General features: G+C 39.7%; 1 protein-coding gene across 1 annotated transcript in view; it reads right to left on the bottom strand.

Moving 5' to 3' along the window:
- MTUS2 (microtubule associated scaffold protein 2) overlaps positions 1 to 17608 on the bottom strand; it is a 477685-nt gene that overhangs the window by 115622 nt on the left and 344455 nt on the right. The window contains exon 5 of the mRNA XM_075198945.1: positions 2535 to 2699. Coding sequence (XP_075055046.1) covers positions 2535 to 2699 — 165 coding nt within the window. The remainder of the gene's footprint in view (positions 1 to 2534; positions 2700 to 17608) is intronic.

Genomic DNA, 17608 nt, shown 5'->3' with positions numbered 1-17608 from the left:
AGACAGGAGAGCCGGAACCCTCCAGAGACAGGAGAGCCGGAACCCTCCAGAGACAGGAGAGCCGGAACCCTCCAGAGACAGGAGAGCCGGAACCCTCCAAAGACAGGATAGCCGGAACCCTCCAGAGACCAAATAGCCGGAACCCTCCAGAGACAGGATGGCCAGAACCTTCCAGAGACAGGATAGCAAGAACCCTCCAGAGACAGGATAGCTGGAACCCTCTAGAGACAGGATAGCCGGAACCATCCAGAGACAGGATAGCCGGAACCCTTAAACCATCTGTCTGTCTTTTTGTCTATATTTAAGAAGTATGTTTCTCCAACATGCAGACTGCCATCACTGATCCTACATTCAAGGACTAATCTTATACAAACTGCTTGTTATCTTTTCTGTCTAATAAATAAAACAAAGCAAAAAAAATATCTGTATTTATAAAACAATTAATTTGTCCATAAAATACATTTTCTCGATTTCTGGAGCAAAACCATCTCCTACTGTTTAAGTGAAAAAATGTGACACTGGCAGACGGAGAGCATTCATATGCCACAAATTAATACTCTTCATGTGCCAATGTCAATTTTCTTCACTGACTCAAATTGCCAACCAGGATGACGCTGATCCTCCCCATGAATTAATAACAATGCCATAATATTTACTATTCACATAAGATGTAGCCCCGTGTTCGGGTCCTGCTTATCTCTAAACAACATAAATCATATTGATGAACTGACAGTGTAGATATAGCACCGATTTACAATATATATTTCTGTGAATTCCCAGATATATTCATGATATCCCAGGTCCAGGTTTACACTGGAGCAGTAGGAGAGGGAGTATAATCCCAGCACTCAGCTGTTAATGACCTTGAAATTTGCTCAGTGGAGCGGAGGAATATTTTGGCCAGTGAACTGATGGTATGGATAGCAAAATAGCATGTTCTGTAATTTGGAAAAATTGCTGTAAAATGGAAGGTCAGTAACGAACTGGCCAATCTCCTGAAAATAAAACTGACTTGGATTGTTTTATTTACCTTATTTTTTATTAAAGTTCATCAATACTCATGTTATAAGAGTTACATAAAAGCTAAAGAGCACATTTACAGACAATACACAGATCCCTGTTTATACATCTATCTTATACATAGCTGTCAACAGCCCTGATTATTTTTGGCCAGCACCAACATTTAATGGCAGTTATCATCATCATCATTTATTTATAGTTAGTGGTATGGTCTCTCAGGAAAGGGGAGCGGCTTAGGCAAATCATTTTGTCCCAGCATTCCAATAAGGAACGTTGGCAGGTAAGCAATATTGCGAGGATCGGGCTATAAAAGGATGAAGTTATACTATATATGGGATAATATAGGATGTACTGTATATTATAAGGATTTTAGAAGTCATAAAAAAGTAATGTGGTGAACTAAACACACAATGTATTTTTAATGAGATCACTGAACTCTATGAACTCCAGCTTGACTTCTAATACCTGAAATAATCTGTAACATAGGGTAGGTTACACATAAGATTAAATATACAGCCATACACACTAAGGGGAACATTAATTAATTAGAGAAAACAAAGCCCTATCTCCGATGCAAATAGATGTATTCATCGTGCCTATAGTTATAGTAGCTGTACAAAGTTCATCTTAAACCTTCCTAGTTATCATTCTGCATTTTAGATGTTAAACACTCCTCAAACCGTACTCAGTAGAAAACTCAATCTCTCTCTTGTACCTATACGATCCAATGACAATGTGATCTAATATACAGAATAAGGGCTCATATACATATACACACAGATAGATAGATAGATAGATAGATAGATAGATAGATAGATAGATAGATAGATAGATAGATAGATAGATATAGAAACAACGTCTGTAAAAACGAGGCTGAAACCTTATTTGTCCGTCCTTTTGAAAAGCCCTTAGGCACTGATGGGCAACAGGCAGCTCTAGGGCCTCATGTGGCCCTACAAGTCTTCACCCGAGGGCCCCCAGCTCAATCCTGCTTTATGCCCTGTCAATTCCAACTTTATACCCCATTGGCCCCAGCTCTTAATATTTGCTTTATGCCATGCTGAGCTTAACCTGCCCCCCCTCCAGATCTTATTCTGAGATTACGGGTAATGTGCGGCCCTTCAATGAATGACTCACTTTATAAAAATTTGCATAACAGAAATATCGCACCTTATATGCAGTCAGAATTCCATGACTCATAACAGCATAATGCATAGTCGTTCTAAAGTTACATCACTGCTATGACTTGGGAAAATGTGAGAGCTATACAGTGCAGAGTGACTAAATAAATGTCGATCACAAACTATCACTAGTTTCCTTTTTTTTATCCATCTGAAACCTACAGTGCCTTGTAGATACCAAAATCCCAACAGACAGACTGGAGGTCTTTGTTTTGCCATTTTCACAGGCAAAAAAACGATTAATTTAACATAATGAGAAATTGTTTTCTTCCTGGTGGGATAATGCAGATGGAGAGCTACGGCGGGGAAGTTATCTGGAATAGAATTGCTTACCAGCAGGTGATGTGGTTGTTTTCTTTGCTGGAAGTAAACTCCTGCGGGGAGCGTTTGTGCTGCTACACACTTCCAGTATTGTCCTAGTCGTACCCTTGGGGATCTCCTTTGAAGGCAACACTGTATTTGGAGTAGGATGCTCTTCATTTGTGAAGCTTGTACCTGCTGGAAATGAAAACAGCACTAATGAGAAAATACGTAATAGGACGGATGAGCTGGATTTGTAATTACTGTAACAAACAAGTTTTGTAAAAGGATCGTAACATAAATATAAACCATACAGTATATTTTTCTTAACTCTTCAACCAGAATATACTGAATTACAGTTAGGGTTTGATCACATTGAGTTTTTTTAGTGGCCTTTTAATGCAAGTAAAAGGGATGGTACGCAGTCACTGGCAAGAAGTGGGGGCACTTTTATATTAACACATGGCTGTTTGTGAAGTATTGTGGGTCAAATACGGACCACCAGAGCTTTTTTGCGACTCCCAAGCTTTCAGGAAATCTCCATAGCCCGTAGCCCTCTCCAAGGGAATTTAACAGATGAGAGCTGGCAGTAAGAGGTAAGGGGGGTATCCTTAAGTGCTGCACATAGTCTGTTTAGCTGTGTTACACATCATGGCCATTCCTAAACAAGAATCAGTAACTACAGCACATCAGATTTCCAGTGCAAATACAGACAAGCAAATAGTCACATATGTGTTCATCAAGTCTTCGATGGTTGATTGTGACATCCAAAATGGGCGTATGGGGGAGGGGAGGTAGGTGGGGATATTAGTTTGGAAAAGAACGGGAGGTGTGTGTGTGTTCATCCATCCAGAATCAAGGACATGTATCCTTAAATTAAGCTAGGACACATGTTTCAGCCTGTTCTCAGTAACTTGTCATACATGTTTGGAGCACACCAAAAAAAAAAAAAAAAGACTCAAAACTCTTTTTCCCCATTGTGAAGCATTGTAGTACCCTTTTTGGTGTGTGTGTTTTGCTGTATTTAGTATGTGGTGTTTAGGTCCACAAATCTCACACGGCAAGGTAAATACAAAGTAATTTTAAATGATCACTGTCAACCTTTGGTCACGCTTAATCAGAAGACTTATTAGAGATTACAGAGCAGAACCAGAGATAGTGTTTTGCACCACTGTCAACAAAATATCAACCAATGGAATCTATGGTGCTATGATGTCACAGCCATCCAACAGCGAGGAATACACTTGTAGTATCGATACCAAAGAGTACCGAGACTGCTCTAGCAGCTCTTACTGGTCTAACGTTAGATTGACATGTTAAGCTACCGTACCCCGTAACCCATACTTTCCAACTCTCCCGGAATGTCCAGGAGACTCCCGAAATTCGGGTCGGTCTCACGGACTCCCGGGAGAGCAGGCAAGTCTCCCGCAACTGCCTAGCCTAAATGACGCGATTCGCAGTTATTCGCATCATTTTGGCCCCGCCCCCCACATCAAAAACGGCATTTTCGTTGCGGAGGGCAGGGCCAAAATGACGCATTTGGACGCGCTCCTCTCTCGGATTACACTTGCCGAAAGTAGGCAAGTATGTCGTAAACAGGGGTGGAATAGTGCATAGCAAAATGTTTGGATCTGGCACATGCACCCAATCCAGATACACCCTTTTTCAGTGCAGAGAGGGGGATTCTGGGAGAGCGGGTGCCTTGTAGGAGAAGGGGGTCATCCGGCATTGTCAGGCACCCCACACCTCTGGGCCTTGTGTCCGTGGTATCCCCTATTGTTACACCACTGCCTATAACAACACTCTCCTCTAGTACATAAATAAGTTATATTATAAAAATGCACTGAGAAGAAATGAAAAAAAAAAGTATTACATGTCTCTATAGAAAGTTCTTAAAAATGCTGACAGACTAGACATATGCAAATAAGTTATGCTTGGATGGAAAAGAACAGGTCAGTTTTTATTTACTTGTTACAAGGTAATAGTTTTTTCATTCTCTGCACATTGCAACCAAATAAGTCAATCACTGTTCTGGGCGAGCGCCATTTGTTTGTGTTTCTATTTTTTCATTGTCGTGCTGCTAAGCCTTATTCCTTCCCCCTCTGGGGAGAAATTACTGATAATTAAAAATGACGATGTAACATTTTACTTCAGGTTCATTTCCAGGTTAATGGCTCCTCACAGAAAACAACTGACTGAAAAAATGCAATCTTTGTAATTAATAGCCTGTTAATTCCTGTCAATATCAGTGAGCAAGTAGCAAACCTGACCCGGGTGGTATACTGAGGAACGCTAAAGGTAAAGGTAAAGAAAATACTTACTTTATTTTAACTTAAAAGAAATCTTGCTGTTAGTTCATGGACCATAAAAAGATATTACATAAGAAATTTACATGTGCACATAAACAAACGTGTTTACGTGCATATGTTTAGTCGGATACAAGATGAATCTGTCTCAAATACAACCAGATGTACGCCAGGCATACTATACAAGCTCTATGACTGGTTCACAGCAGTGTGCTGGGGGGATTTTAACTGGTTGTGTTTCTTTTATAGATAACACCACTCTGTCTAGCACCTGCTGTGATCTTATAACTTGATGGAGCAACTTCCATTTCTGTATTACGTGTGACCTGTCAGAGCTCTTATTCTCCTGGAATTACCAATATTTCACCCATAATTTACTAGATTTCAATCAACTGGATTTCTTCTTCTTCACTACATATGAAATACAGAGGTTACAATGTTCTTCCTCCTATACTGTGTGCACAGCAGCAACTGGCGATTGTTGCTAGGAAAATGCAGGATATGTCGAATTAAGTATTTAGGCTGGGTACACACTACTGTGTTTTCAGCCGATTATCGGGCCAATCAGACGATAAACGACCGGTTGCCCAATATCACAGTAGTGTGTACACTGCAACAATGAAAGATTATTGTTCCAAAGCACATTGTGTCGTTGAATAAGAGTTTTAAATTGAATTAAAAATCTTGTACAACGATGTTGTTCAAATTCTGCAGTGTCTATGCACTCACTACCGCAGAGTCCATTGATCTCTATGGGGTGTGCAGAGTCAGGATCTTTTCAGCAGATGGTTATGACAGATGAAGAGCACAGAACTGATGGTAATTGTGTAAAGCTTCAATAGTCTGTATACAGGAATCGGCATGCTGAATTGGACTTTTTTCTTTTTCAGTCACTGGTAAAATTGCTAAAAATATTACATCATTAAAATTTTCCTGTAGTGTGTACCCAGCCTAAGGGCTAGATTTACTAATCTGCGGGTTTGAAAAGGTGGAGATGTTGCCTATAGCAACCAATCAGATTATAGCTATCATTTATATAGTGCATTCTACAAAATGACTAACAAATGCATTTCATAGTTATGGTTAATGGCTGAGGCACCACAGATATTGTCGTTATGCAAATGACTACTAAGGATTATATTGGATGGCATTCATGATATTGGGATCTGCATTTCATAATAGTGAAGACATTTGAGGTTTCTGTTTTCGAATAGCCACCAGGGGGGTACATTTATCAAGCTGCGGGTTTGAAATAGTGGAGATGTTGCCTATAGCAACCAATCAGATTCTAGCTGTCATTTTGTAGAATGTACTAAATAAATGATAACTAGAATCTGATTGGTTGCTATAGGCAACATCTCCACTTTTTCAAACCCGCAGCTTGATAAATGTACCCCCAGGACGGTGTGTGCATTGCCTAGCAGTTTACAATTATACATTTTATGTAAAATCTTGTGTGCATGTGGTTATGTTCATGTTGGGAAATGAAGAACCGGAAAAGACAAAGAGAGGATCCGTATTTAATAAAAGGTAAATATTCCGTGTTAAATTAATAAATCCTTTATCCTGTTTTTATCCCTGGAAACAGTGTACATAAATGATGGTACACATTAAAGTTAAATTTGGAATTCTTTTTTATGCCCTCTTCTCGATTTGACTCCAGGTATTGTGGACATCCAGCTGAGCTGTTTATTTGCAGAATATTATCAACTTGAAGCTGGAAAAACATAGCCTGGGGGCAGCAATCTATTCCACTTGAGCAGCCACCAAGACAGTGATAAAGGTCGTATTATGTGGATAATAGGGGTAGATATGAGTTCACGACACAAAATAAAAAATAATAATAGCATTAATAAAGTAGCAGTCCTTTTGCAATTTTTGTTTAGTTCACACTTATAGTATTATTTTTTAAAAATAAAATATTTTAAAAATCGTTACATGTCAACTATTATTTTACCATTGTTTTCCATACAAATATAGAATCTCTTTTTATTGGAAAAAAAAATCACACATTTAGAAACAATCTAGTTTATTTATTTTATTATTAACTGTATGTAGTATAGTGTTTCTTCAATGGCTTTTTTTTATATATAAAATATATACCTGGTTTTATTTTATGATTTTAAGTCAAGTGATCAGGAGAAGATTTATATTTTGAAGTGAGTAACATTATGTACTATACTGTATTATGCAGTGCTCAATGTCCGTTGGTTCATGAGCTGCTCAGTAGGAGGTAAAGGACAAGGGACGGGTTGCATAGATCCATCTTATTTATTCAGATTGAATTTAAAGCAGCAATCCCATGGATGTAAAGAGGTGTGTTTTTTTTAACATAAATCACGGTGGCAAAATATAAGAATCTTGGTATCTACACACTTTCTTGGTTTGTTTCTACAGCTGCTATTAATTAATTTATAATTCTGCCGTTCATGGACTACCATGGCAACCACAGTCACATGATGTAGGGCCTGATTCATTAAGGATCTTAACTTGAGAAACTTCTTATTTCAGTCTCCTGGACAAAACCATGTTACAATGCAAGGGGTGCAAATTAGTATTCTGTTTTGCACATACCGTATATACTCGAGTATAAGCCGACCCGAATATAAGCCGAGGACCACAGAAAACTGGGGAAACTTATTGACTCGAGTATAAGCCGAGGGGGGGCTTTTTCAGCGCAAAAAATGTGCTGAAAAAGTTTCTCAAGTTAAGATCCTTAATGAATCAGGCCGTAGTGAGCAGAGAGGCTTTGGGATGCCCGTCTCAGCTTTGTATGCTCTGTGTACTGTAAAATCCACTCCTCCATCTCCATAACCTGCTGACAGCTGCGAGCCTGTGTCTGTTTAATTGGAAGCCATATTTTGAAACCTCCAGAAACATTTTAAAAATAACATTTGTATAAGGCAACTAAGAAAGACACATCTTCATCACCATTTATTTATCTAGTGCCTCAAATACTGCAGCGTAGTATAGAGAATATTTGTCATTCACATCAGTACCTGCCCTATTGGAGCTTATAGTCAAAATTCCCTAACATATACACACACACAGACAGAGAGAGAGACTAAGGCACAAACACTAGGGTTAATTTTGTTAGCGGCCAATTAACCTACTAGTATGTGTTTGGAATGTGGGAGGAAACCGGAGCACCCGGAGGAAACCCACGCAAACACGGGAAGAACATACAAACTCCTCACAGATAAGGCCATGGCTGGGAATGCTGTCCAAAGATACATACATAGAAGGTATTGTTGTTTTAAACTGACAAGAGGTTATGCTAACTATCAGTCTACTATTACAATGTATAAATTGTCAGTAAAAAAAATTCTACTTTATTTTTAGCTAAAAATGTGTATAGTTAAAGCAGCAATCATAGTTACCCATGGCAGTGCTACTTAATTGCCATTCTTAAATGCCCAATAAAATTTGATAATGGATACAGAGTACATTGATGTGGTACACATGTAGATTTTGAAAGAAACAAAAAAAGACTTTTAAGAGTCTTCCAACAGCCAAAAGTCATAGATCAGCTAGTGTGGAGGAAAAATATAGACAAGGATGTACAAATCTCTTAACTGGTTCCCATATTCGCTGTATAATCCGTTAGGCCATGCCACTGTACATCTATGGAATGGCTCTGGTTATGTACTAAACATTACATACATGCATTCTCTAGAATATAAGCTCTCGCAGGAAGGGTCCTCTTTATCTATTGTCCCACGTCTGTCTACTGTCTGACTCCCTTGTACGTCCAATCACATCTTTTGCTGCATTCTGTGTGAGTCCCCATAGCATTACTCACTCATCTGTGCTTAGTGGCTAGCACTTCTAACTCACAGCACTGGGGTCATGAGTTCAATTCCTGACCATGGCCTTATCTGTGTGGAGTTTGTATGTTCTCCCTGTGTTTGCGTGGGTTTCCTCCGGGTGACCCAGTTTCCTCCCACACTCCAAAAACATACTAGTAGGTTAATTGGCTGCTATCAAATTGACCCTAGTCTGTATGTGTGTGTGTTAGGGAATTTAGAGTGTAAGCTCCAATGGGGCAGAGACTGATGTGAGTGAGTTCTCTGTACAGCGCTGCGGTATTAGTGGCACTATTTAAAAAAATGATGATGATGATACATATGTGTATTACCTCATCTATTTGTTTGTTACTTGTTTCTGTATCCAATGCTATGGAATCTGTGGAGCCTTATAAATAAATACATAATAATAATAATAATAATAATAATAATAATAATAATAATGCATACTTGGCAACTTTCTTTCATTCCCTCCAGAAGTAGTACGCTCTGAGGTGTGTGGCATTGCTTTGTCACAGCCCCACTCCCCAATGCTTCAAAAGAAGGTGGCCTGCACTAGGAGAACTACTCGAAATTCAGGAATCTCCTGGACATATTTGTCATAAATGTTAATAAACAAATGACAATAGGAAGGTCAAATAATTGTAAGCAATAAGATGTCATACATAAGTATAAATTATTATGGTGTTATTGTACATCACTAAGAAAAGATTACCATCTGTGTAGTAACTACAGGAGATTAGATGCCTATATGACGCATATACAGGTGCACACCCACTGTCCTCTTTTGAGAAATGTCACCAACAAACGCTTTGTCAGACAGCTGAAGCCCAGGTGGGGACGTGTATCCAGACAAAAATAAAACATACCTTTGCAACCATCCTCTTAATTTATAACAAATTTTTCCCTACAACACTACTTGTTGGAGCCTTGTTTATGTCTTCACCCATCCGTTCCTGCCTGGTGAGACTGGTCTCTGTTCCTACAGCTGCCATGACTGTGTTCTATTAGGTACACACTCCCGAATCAGGTCACGTAATTGGCTCCTGGAATTCTGCGTGTTAAACAGGAGTCGCTAATAACAGATCCTGACTGATCACTGCTGCTAATTGTTCAGTGGTTGCCTCTTTTTCATTTTTATTTTGCTATTTATTTGGCTTCTTACCAAGCACCTGTTGATCCAAGTAACAAAATTGAAAACAGGGGTGTAAGATTAGATGACAGAAACAACTACCCAGACAATCATTCGGGGCATAGTTACTCACAATGCCTACAGAATTACCAGCAGGGCTCTGATGAATGGACAGAGACATCAACAGGATCATAATAGGTATTCCCAAAAAAAGTGAAGCATTCCCAGTTTAAACATAACTTTGAATGTTTGGCTGTAAATTGGGTTCTAAATATTATGCAGTCCAATTTTTATATTTTGTCAGCATTTTTATGACGCAATTCAATAATACAAACAAGTGAAGATAAAAAGTGAGCAAGCTCACAGGTGCTATCTATTTTGGTGTCATGCTGGACCTGTAGTGTTGAGACATCATAAGTATCCACATAAACTAGAGATGCTCAGGCTCGGTTCCTCGAGAACCGTACACACCCGAACTTAGGGGATCCGAGTACTGAGCCGAGCCGGCTCGGTACTGTCGCGCGCCCTTGGGATTGAAGACGAGGCCAAACATCATTGTGACGCCATCAGATCTCGGATCTTGCAAGTTTTGAATTCCTTTTTAAGACCCAACATAGCAGGGGGTGGGAGGGAGGGCAGGCCCCCATGCAGGGGGTGGGAGGGAGGGCAGGCCCCCATTTATCTTTTCTGCCATTACTGAGTGACAATGTGTCCTAGTTGTGCTAGGAAGTGCCATGTGTTTGTGTCATTGCTCTGTCACTTAGCATCCAGCCAGGTCGCTGCAGTCTTTTTTTTGAAAGTGTATGAAAATAATATCGTGACCTGTGAGGTGGTCAAAATTGACTGCAAATTACTTGAAATTAGTGTTATTGAGGTTAATAATAATAATGTATGAACAAAAAAAATTATGTGATTTTAGCATATTTTAGGATTTTTTCTAAAAAATCCCCAAAAAAAAGCCAAACCCAAAACCAAAACACAAATCTAATCCAGATCCAAAACCAGTTCACGGGGGTCAGTGAGCATCTCTAACAGAAACTACAGATGTACTGTACAGAAAAGTCTGTACTAGGGGAATAAGAGTCTCATCTGGCAGGCATTAAATTGTCTAAATATTGCTGCCAATTTCTTTGCCTGATCAAAATTCCAAGCAAACTTCTGAATCAATTAAACCATGGCAGAAAAGAAAATCAACAAATGAGTTGTATGCCCTTTAGAAACTAAATTAAAGCATTATTTATATAGAGAGATAGGCTAGAATTATGATGCTTTATTTTAAATGAAAAAGAAAATCGGTTCGATTTTTTTAGGAAACGACAGCAGCTGCGGATTATTTTAAAGAGATTTGAAATATTTACACTCTGAGCGAGTTGTCACAATAGCGCTGATGAACATATCTGGGAACTATTTTAAGATTTGGGCCGATGAGGAGACAGGAAATAAATCCCTTTTTACAAAATCATTCATACAAAGTTTGGTAAAAAAAAAAAATATTTTTCAAACAAGAAAACTAAGGGGCTGATTTATATGCCATATGAAAATGCAGTTTGACACAATCAATATGCACAAAAACTGCCACCTGAATTTAGGGGTAGGTTTATCAAAACATCTAAAATTAAAAAAAGAGTAGTTGTTGCCCATAGCAACAATTTAGATTCTAAGGATCATTAATCTAGTATATTCTAGAAAATGCTAACTAGAATCTGATTGGTTGCTATAGACGACACCTCCTGTTTTCCGTCTTAGAAGGTTTGCTAAATCTACCCCTAAATTCGGGTGTAATATTTTGCAGTCACCCACCACTGCCTTATAGTCTAACATAATTTCTATATACGGCCACCTGCTAATGGAAAGATCAGTTTAGTGCACACTAAGGAGTATATTTACTAAACTGGTTATAAAAAGAGGAGATGTTGCCTATAGCAACCAATCACATTCTAGCTGTCATTTTGTAGAATGTACTAAATAAATGATAACTAGAATCTGATTGGTTGCTATAGGCAACATCTCCACTTTTTCAAACCCGCAGTTTAGTAAATATAACCCTACGTGTAGTATATGGCCTGGAGATGTATATTCATTAGACATTGACACATCTTGAGATAAGCCTCTAAGAAGACCTGTTTTTTTCTATGAATTAGCTTTGCAGCCAATGGTTCGGCCTTACATTTATAATGTGCTGCATATGAATGACTTTGCTGTTGTCTGTAAACTAAGTACAATACATTATTATTGGTATATAATTAATATAAAATATGGGGCTTACACAATATAAGAATATTAAAATATGATCAGTAACTATAACATTAGTTGATAGAACACAATAGGACAGCAAAGGGAAGATCATCGGGATTCGGCTTTTAATGTTTTTGGTCCCAATCCATCATCATCTATTTATATAGCGCCACTATTTCCGCAGCGCTGTAAAGAGAACTCACATCAGTCCCTGCCCCATTGGAGCTTACAGTCTGAATTCCCTAACACACAGACTAGGGTCAATTTGTTAGCAGTCAATTAACCTACCAGTAGGTTTTTGGATGTGGGAGGAAACCGGAGCACCCGGAGGAAACCCACGCAAACACAGGGAGAATATATAAACTCCCCACAGATAAGGCCATTGTTGGGAATCAATCATGACCACAGCGCTGTGAGGCAGAAGTGATGTAAGGCAGAAGTGTTGACCACTGAGCCACCGTGCTACACACGGGGATCTCTAGCTCCTTAACTGGACCCCAGTCTGACCATAACATCCAAGTCCAATAGGGAGCAATGAGAGATAGTCAAAATGTCATTGAGGCAATATTTATATATTATAAGTAGAGATGCTCACTGACCCCCGTGTTTTGGTTTTGGTTTTGGATCTGGATTACCTTCATGTTTTGGTTTTGGTTTTGCAAAACCGCCCTTGCGTGTTTTGGTTTTGGTTTTGTTTGGTTTTGTTTAGCTATTTTGATTAAAAATCAATGTTTTTGGGCATAAAATAACCAAATTTAGTGCTCCACCTGTTTGTAGGATAAGTAATGTAATTGTAAAGCTAATAAATTATACAAAAAAAAGTTTCATTCCTGGTAGGCCTTCATTAATTCTACACACAAACCAGATTGTCTTCCTCTCCATCTATGAATATTGGCAATGCAGCCATCGTCTTTGGATGTATATTACACCCTACACTTATACTTAAATATGTAAAGAAATGGACAAAGGCAGTTTGGTTTCTGTCTCTCTAGGCTCCCCTCCAGTTGTTGTAAATACAAAAATACATGCCCCCTCCTTTCCCAATGTCATGGCTTGTGCTATACGCTTGATGGCTTTGCGCTGTTCCTCCATCCTCTGCAGCATGTACAGGGTGGAATTCCACCTAGTTACCACCTCCTGCTTAGGTTGGTGACAGGGCAAGTTAAACTGCTCTTGGAGCTGCTGCAATCTCCTACATGCTGTGGCCGAATGCCTGAAATGGCCTGAAATTTTATGGGCCACCGAAAGCATCTCCTGCACCTCACGGTTATTTCGTAGGAAGCTCTGCACCACCAAGTTGATGAAGTGAGCAAAACAGGGAATGTGCTGGAAATCACCCAGCTGTAATGCTCGCACTATATTGTTGGCGTTATCAGAAATGACATATCCTGGGGAGAGTCCAAGTGGTATAAGCCATGTATCAATCACATCTCTTAGTTTGCGTAACAAATTGTCAGCTGTATGCCTGTTTGTGAAGCCGGTAATACAAAGAGTGTCCTGCCTGTGACAAATGTTACGTAGTGGTGTACATGCTGCTGCTGTTCCTGCTGGTGAAGGTGAATGACCAACCCAGTGGGCTGTCACAGTCATATAGTCTTTGGTTTGACCACTTCCACTTGTCCACATATCTGTGGTTAAGTGGACAGTGGGCAGAATGACATTTTTCAGCACAATCTCTACATTTGTACACACTTTTTGGTATAGTTGTGGAATAGCTTTACGGGAAAAATGGTGTTGCGATGGAATTCTGTAACGCGGACACAAAACCTCAATTAACTGTGAAAAACCAGCTGCGTTTATTATGGAGATTGGACGCAGATCTAACACTAACATGGCAGCCATGGCGTCTGTGATTTGCTTGGCGACTGGGTGACTGCTGTCATATTTGCTTCCCCTAGCAAATGATTGTTTCACAGTTAATTGCTGAAATGTAGGACTGCTCATTTTCTTGACCTGCCTCTGGGATGACGATTCACCCCCAGCAGCAGCAACAGCAACAGCAGTGGGACTAACGCTTTCTTCAGAGGAATCAATTAGAGTGCAAGAGTCATCCAGCCTTAATAAGTGGGATGCAGGGCTAACTCCGAGCGCTACTGAGGATATTGATGAGGATGGTGTGGTGGGTGTATTTTGTAGCCGTCGGGATGTCAGTGACCGGAGAGTCTTAAATGATGATGGAGTGCTGGTATTTTTTTTGGAAGAACTTTCAGCTTTTCCCAACACTTTGCCATGAACTCTAGTTAAATGGCGTAACATAGACGAGGTTCCAAGACGGTTAAGGTCCCTCCCTCGACTGACTGTGGCTTAACATACACTACAAATGGCTATACAATTGTTGTCTGGATTTGGGTAGAAATAATTCCACACATAAGAAGTGAATTTTTATGTTTTATGCCCAGGCATGACAATGGCCTTCTTCTTGACACGTGCCAGAACTGCTGCTACTGGTGCAGGACTTACAACCTCATCCTCATCAACATCCTCATTAGCGCCCTCATTGCCTACACAAATCTCCCTCTCATCCTCTTCTATTTCCAAAGTGGCATCCTCAATTTGTGTATCACTGGCTACACTCGGGCTGTTCAGGCACACATCAGCAGAATTGCTGAAAGGGTCCCTCTTTATGGGTACACTAACAGAATGCTCACGATTAGACATCCCACTGTTGGATGGACTCTCCACAGGGATTGGTGTCATTTCTGATTCAGAGCAAACATTATCCTCTAATGCCTTACTGTTATCTTGCAGCTCGGCTTTGACGCGTAACAGTAGTTGTGCACCACTTGTAGGCTCAGTAACATTTTTGGATCTGCCACTAATAGAGAAAGGCAAAGGCCTCATTATCTCTTTGCCACTGCATGTGTAGAATGGCATGTTGGCAAAAAAAATTTTATCGGCAGTTAACTTTTCCTCAGTTACACTTCTTTTTCGCTTCAACACTGTAAATTTTTTTAGGGTGTGTGTTTTCTTGCCTGATTTCAAAAGACCGTGTATTTTGACATCGCCTTTCCCAGATGACGTACTGGGAACACTACCATCAGGACTGGTGACAGAACCTGGTTGCTCATTTTGCTCATATGTGGACTGCTTTGAATCCATTCTGAGCCCAAAACACTTGTAGTGCTACAAATTGTTTTTGACACTGCTGCAAAATAGGACTTTTTTCACAGCCAGATAAATTTCTGAAAAAGAATGGGGGACACCCCAATAGCACTTGGAGTGCCAGAAACTGAACAAAAACCCTCCTCTCTTCTCCTCTTACTGCTGTAACAATCTGGTATTAAGCTTTCAATGGTATTGAATACAATCAATCACTGTCCCTGCGCTGATATAGCCAGTGTGACCTAACCCTGCTTTCTCCCTCTGTCAAATGGCGATGGATTGCTGTGGAGGCAGAAAAACGAATATGTCACGATGACGTTTTGCCTCGATTTCGAAACCGAACGGGTGGGAGAGTAGGCTCGGTACTCGGATACCCTAAATTCGGTAGGATTCGGATCTCGGGGAACCGAGCCCGCCCATCTCTAATTATAAGCCAGTCCTACTGTTAGATGTATTATTAATAAGTCATCATACAATATTACACAGTGACCAATTCTCTACAGGAATCAAGTAGCGAATTACCCATCATACAAAGCAAAAAATGTAAAGTATATGAACATGCAGTAGTTTAAAGTTCCTTGAAATAAGTTTAGAGGTAGATGTGCATAGCCTGTATCTAATCATGTTTGAAAGGAGGCGCTGGTATGATGAATTATGTTAGGCAAAGTGCAGTCACTATTTGAAGTGTATACACATACCGCACATTATTAGGGTTTAACATCAATGCCTAAAAAATCAGAAGTCTTGGACTTCCCTCAACACTAAGCAATTGCTGGAACCAAACTCCAATTTTACATGACAAGTGCATAAAATCAAATACCAAGGTCTATAAAAAGTAGAAATGGTCACTGAGCCCCGTGTTTTGGTTTTGGATTCGGTTTTGGATTTGGATTACCGTCGTGTTTTGGTTTTGGTTTTACAAAACCGCCCTTGCGTGTTTTGGTTTTGGTTTTGTTTTGCAATTTGTTAAAAAAATTACATTTATTGGTGCTAAAATAACATAATTTAGGTATTATTTTGTAGCTACATTATTATTAACCTCAGTAATACTAATTTACAGTCATTTTTTATTCAATTTTGAACACCTCCTATGTCACAATATGATTTTCATACACTTGAAAAGAAAAATTGCTGCAGTTCTTGCCACTGATAACAAAAAGGCCGTTGTCATGCCTGGGGATAAGACCAAAAATCCACCTCTTAAGTGTGGAATTATTTTTACACAAATCCTGGCGAGAGTTAACTTTTGCTCAGTAACACTTCTTTTTCGCTTCAACACAGTAAATTTTTTGGGGGTTTTGGTTTTTTGGACTGATTTCGAAACACTGTGTAGTTTGACATCACCTTGCCCAGATGACGTACTGGGTACACTAACATCAGGACTGCTGACAGAACCTGGTTGCTCATTCTGATCATATGTGGACTGCTTTGAATCCATTCTGAGCGCAAAGCACTTATAGTGGTAACAATTATTTGGTAACATACTGCTGACAGATATGACTTTTGACAGCCAGAAATATTTATGCACAATTATGGGGGACACCCCAAAAGCACTGAGGAATGCTAAAAATTATTTGGTAGACACTGCTGACAGATATGACTTTTGACAGCCAGAAATATTTATGCACAATTATGGGGGACACCCCAAAAGCACTGAGGAGTGCTAAAAATTATTTGGTAGATACTGCTGACAGATATGACTTTTGACAGCCAGAAATATTTATGCACAATTATGGGGGACACCCCAAAAGCACTGAGGAATAGTAAAAATTATTTGGCAGACACTGCTGACAGATATGACTTTTGACAGCCAGAAATATTCATGCACAATTATGGGGGACACCCCAAAAGCACTGAGGAGTGCTAAAAATTATTTGGTAGACACTGCTGACAGATATGACTTTTGACAGCCAGAAATATTTATCCACAATTATGGGGGACACCCCAAAAGCACTGAGGAGTGCTAAAAATTATTTGGTAGAAACTGCTGACAGATATGACTTTTGACAGCCAGAAATACTTATGCACAATTATGGGGGACACCCCAAAAGCACTGGGGAGTGCTAAATATTAACACAAAATAATAAACCTCTATCCTCCTCTCTTCTCTAGCGATTTTGGTTACAGCAATTGCAAGAAGAATATTGTATTCTCTGTCCCTGCTCTAATCAGCCTGTGACTACACCCTGCTCTCTCCCTCTGTCAAATGGCGATGGATTGCTGTGGAGGCGTGTATTTATAAAGTTGAAGTATCGCGAGAACCGAGCCCCGAGATCCGACGACGTCACAATGACGTTCGGCCTCAATTTGGATTCGGAACGGGCGGGAGAGTACCGAGCTGCTCAGCTCGGTACTCGGATACCCAAAGTTTGGGTGGGTTTGGTTCTCGGAGAATAAATAAAATAAAATAAAAAGTAAGTATAATCAATTATACAAGGCTAACTACCCAGCCCTTATTTCCAATATCAAAGCTGACCTCCAACAATGGAATATGTTCTTCCATTTCCTGGATTGGTAAGATCCTTA

Source organism: Mixophyes fleayi, chromosome 2 (assembly GCF_038048845.1).
Source record: "Mixophyes fleayi isolate aMixFle1 chromosome 2, aMixFle1.hap1, whole genome shotgun sequence".
Classification (NCBI taxonomy): Eukaryota; Metazoa; Chordata; class Amphibia; order Anura; family Limnodynastidae; genus Mixophyes; species Mixophyes fleayi.
This window is presented reverse-complemented; position numbering and strand designations above follow the sequence as displayed.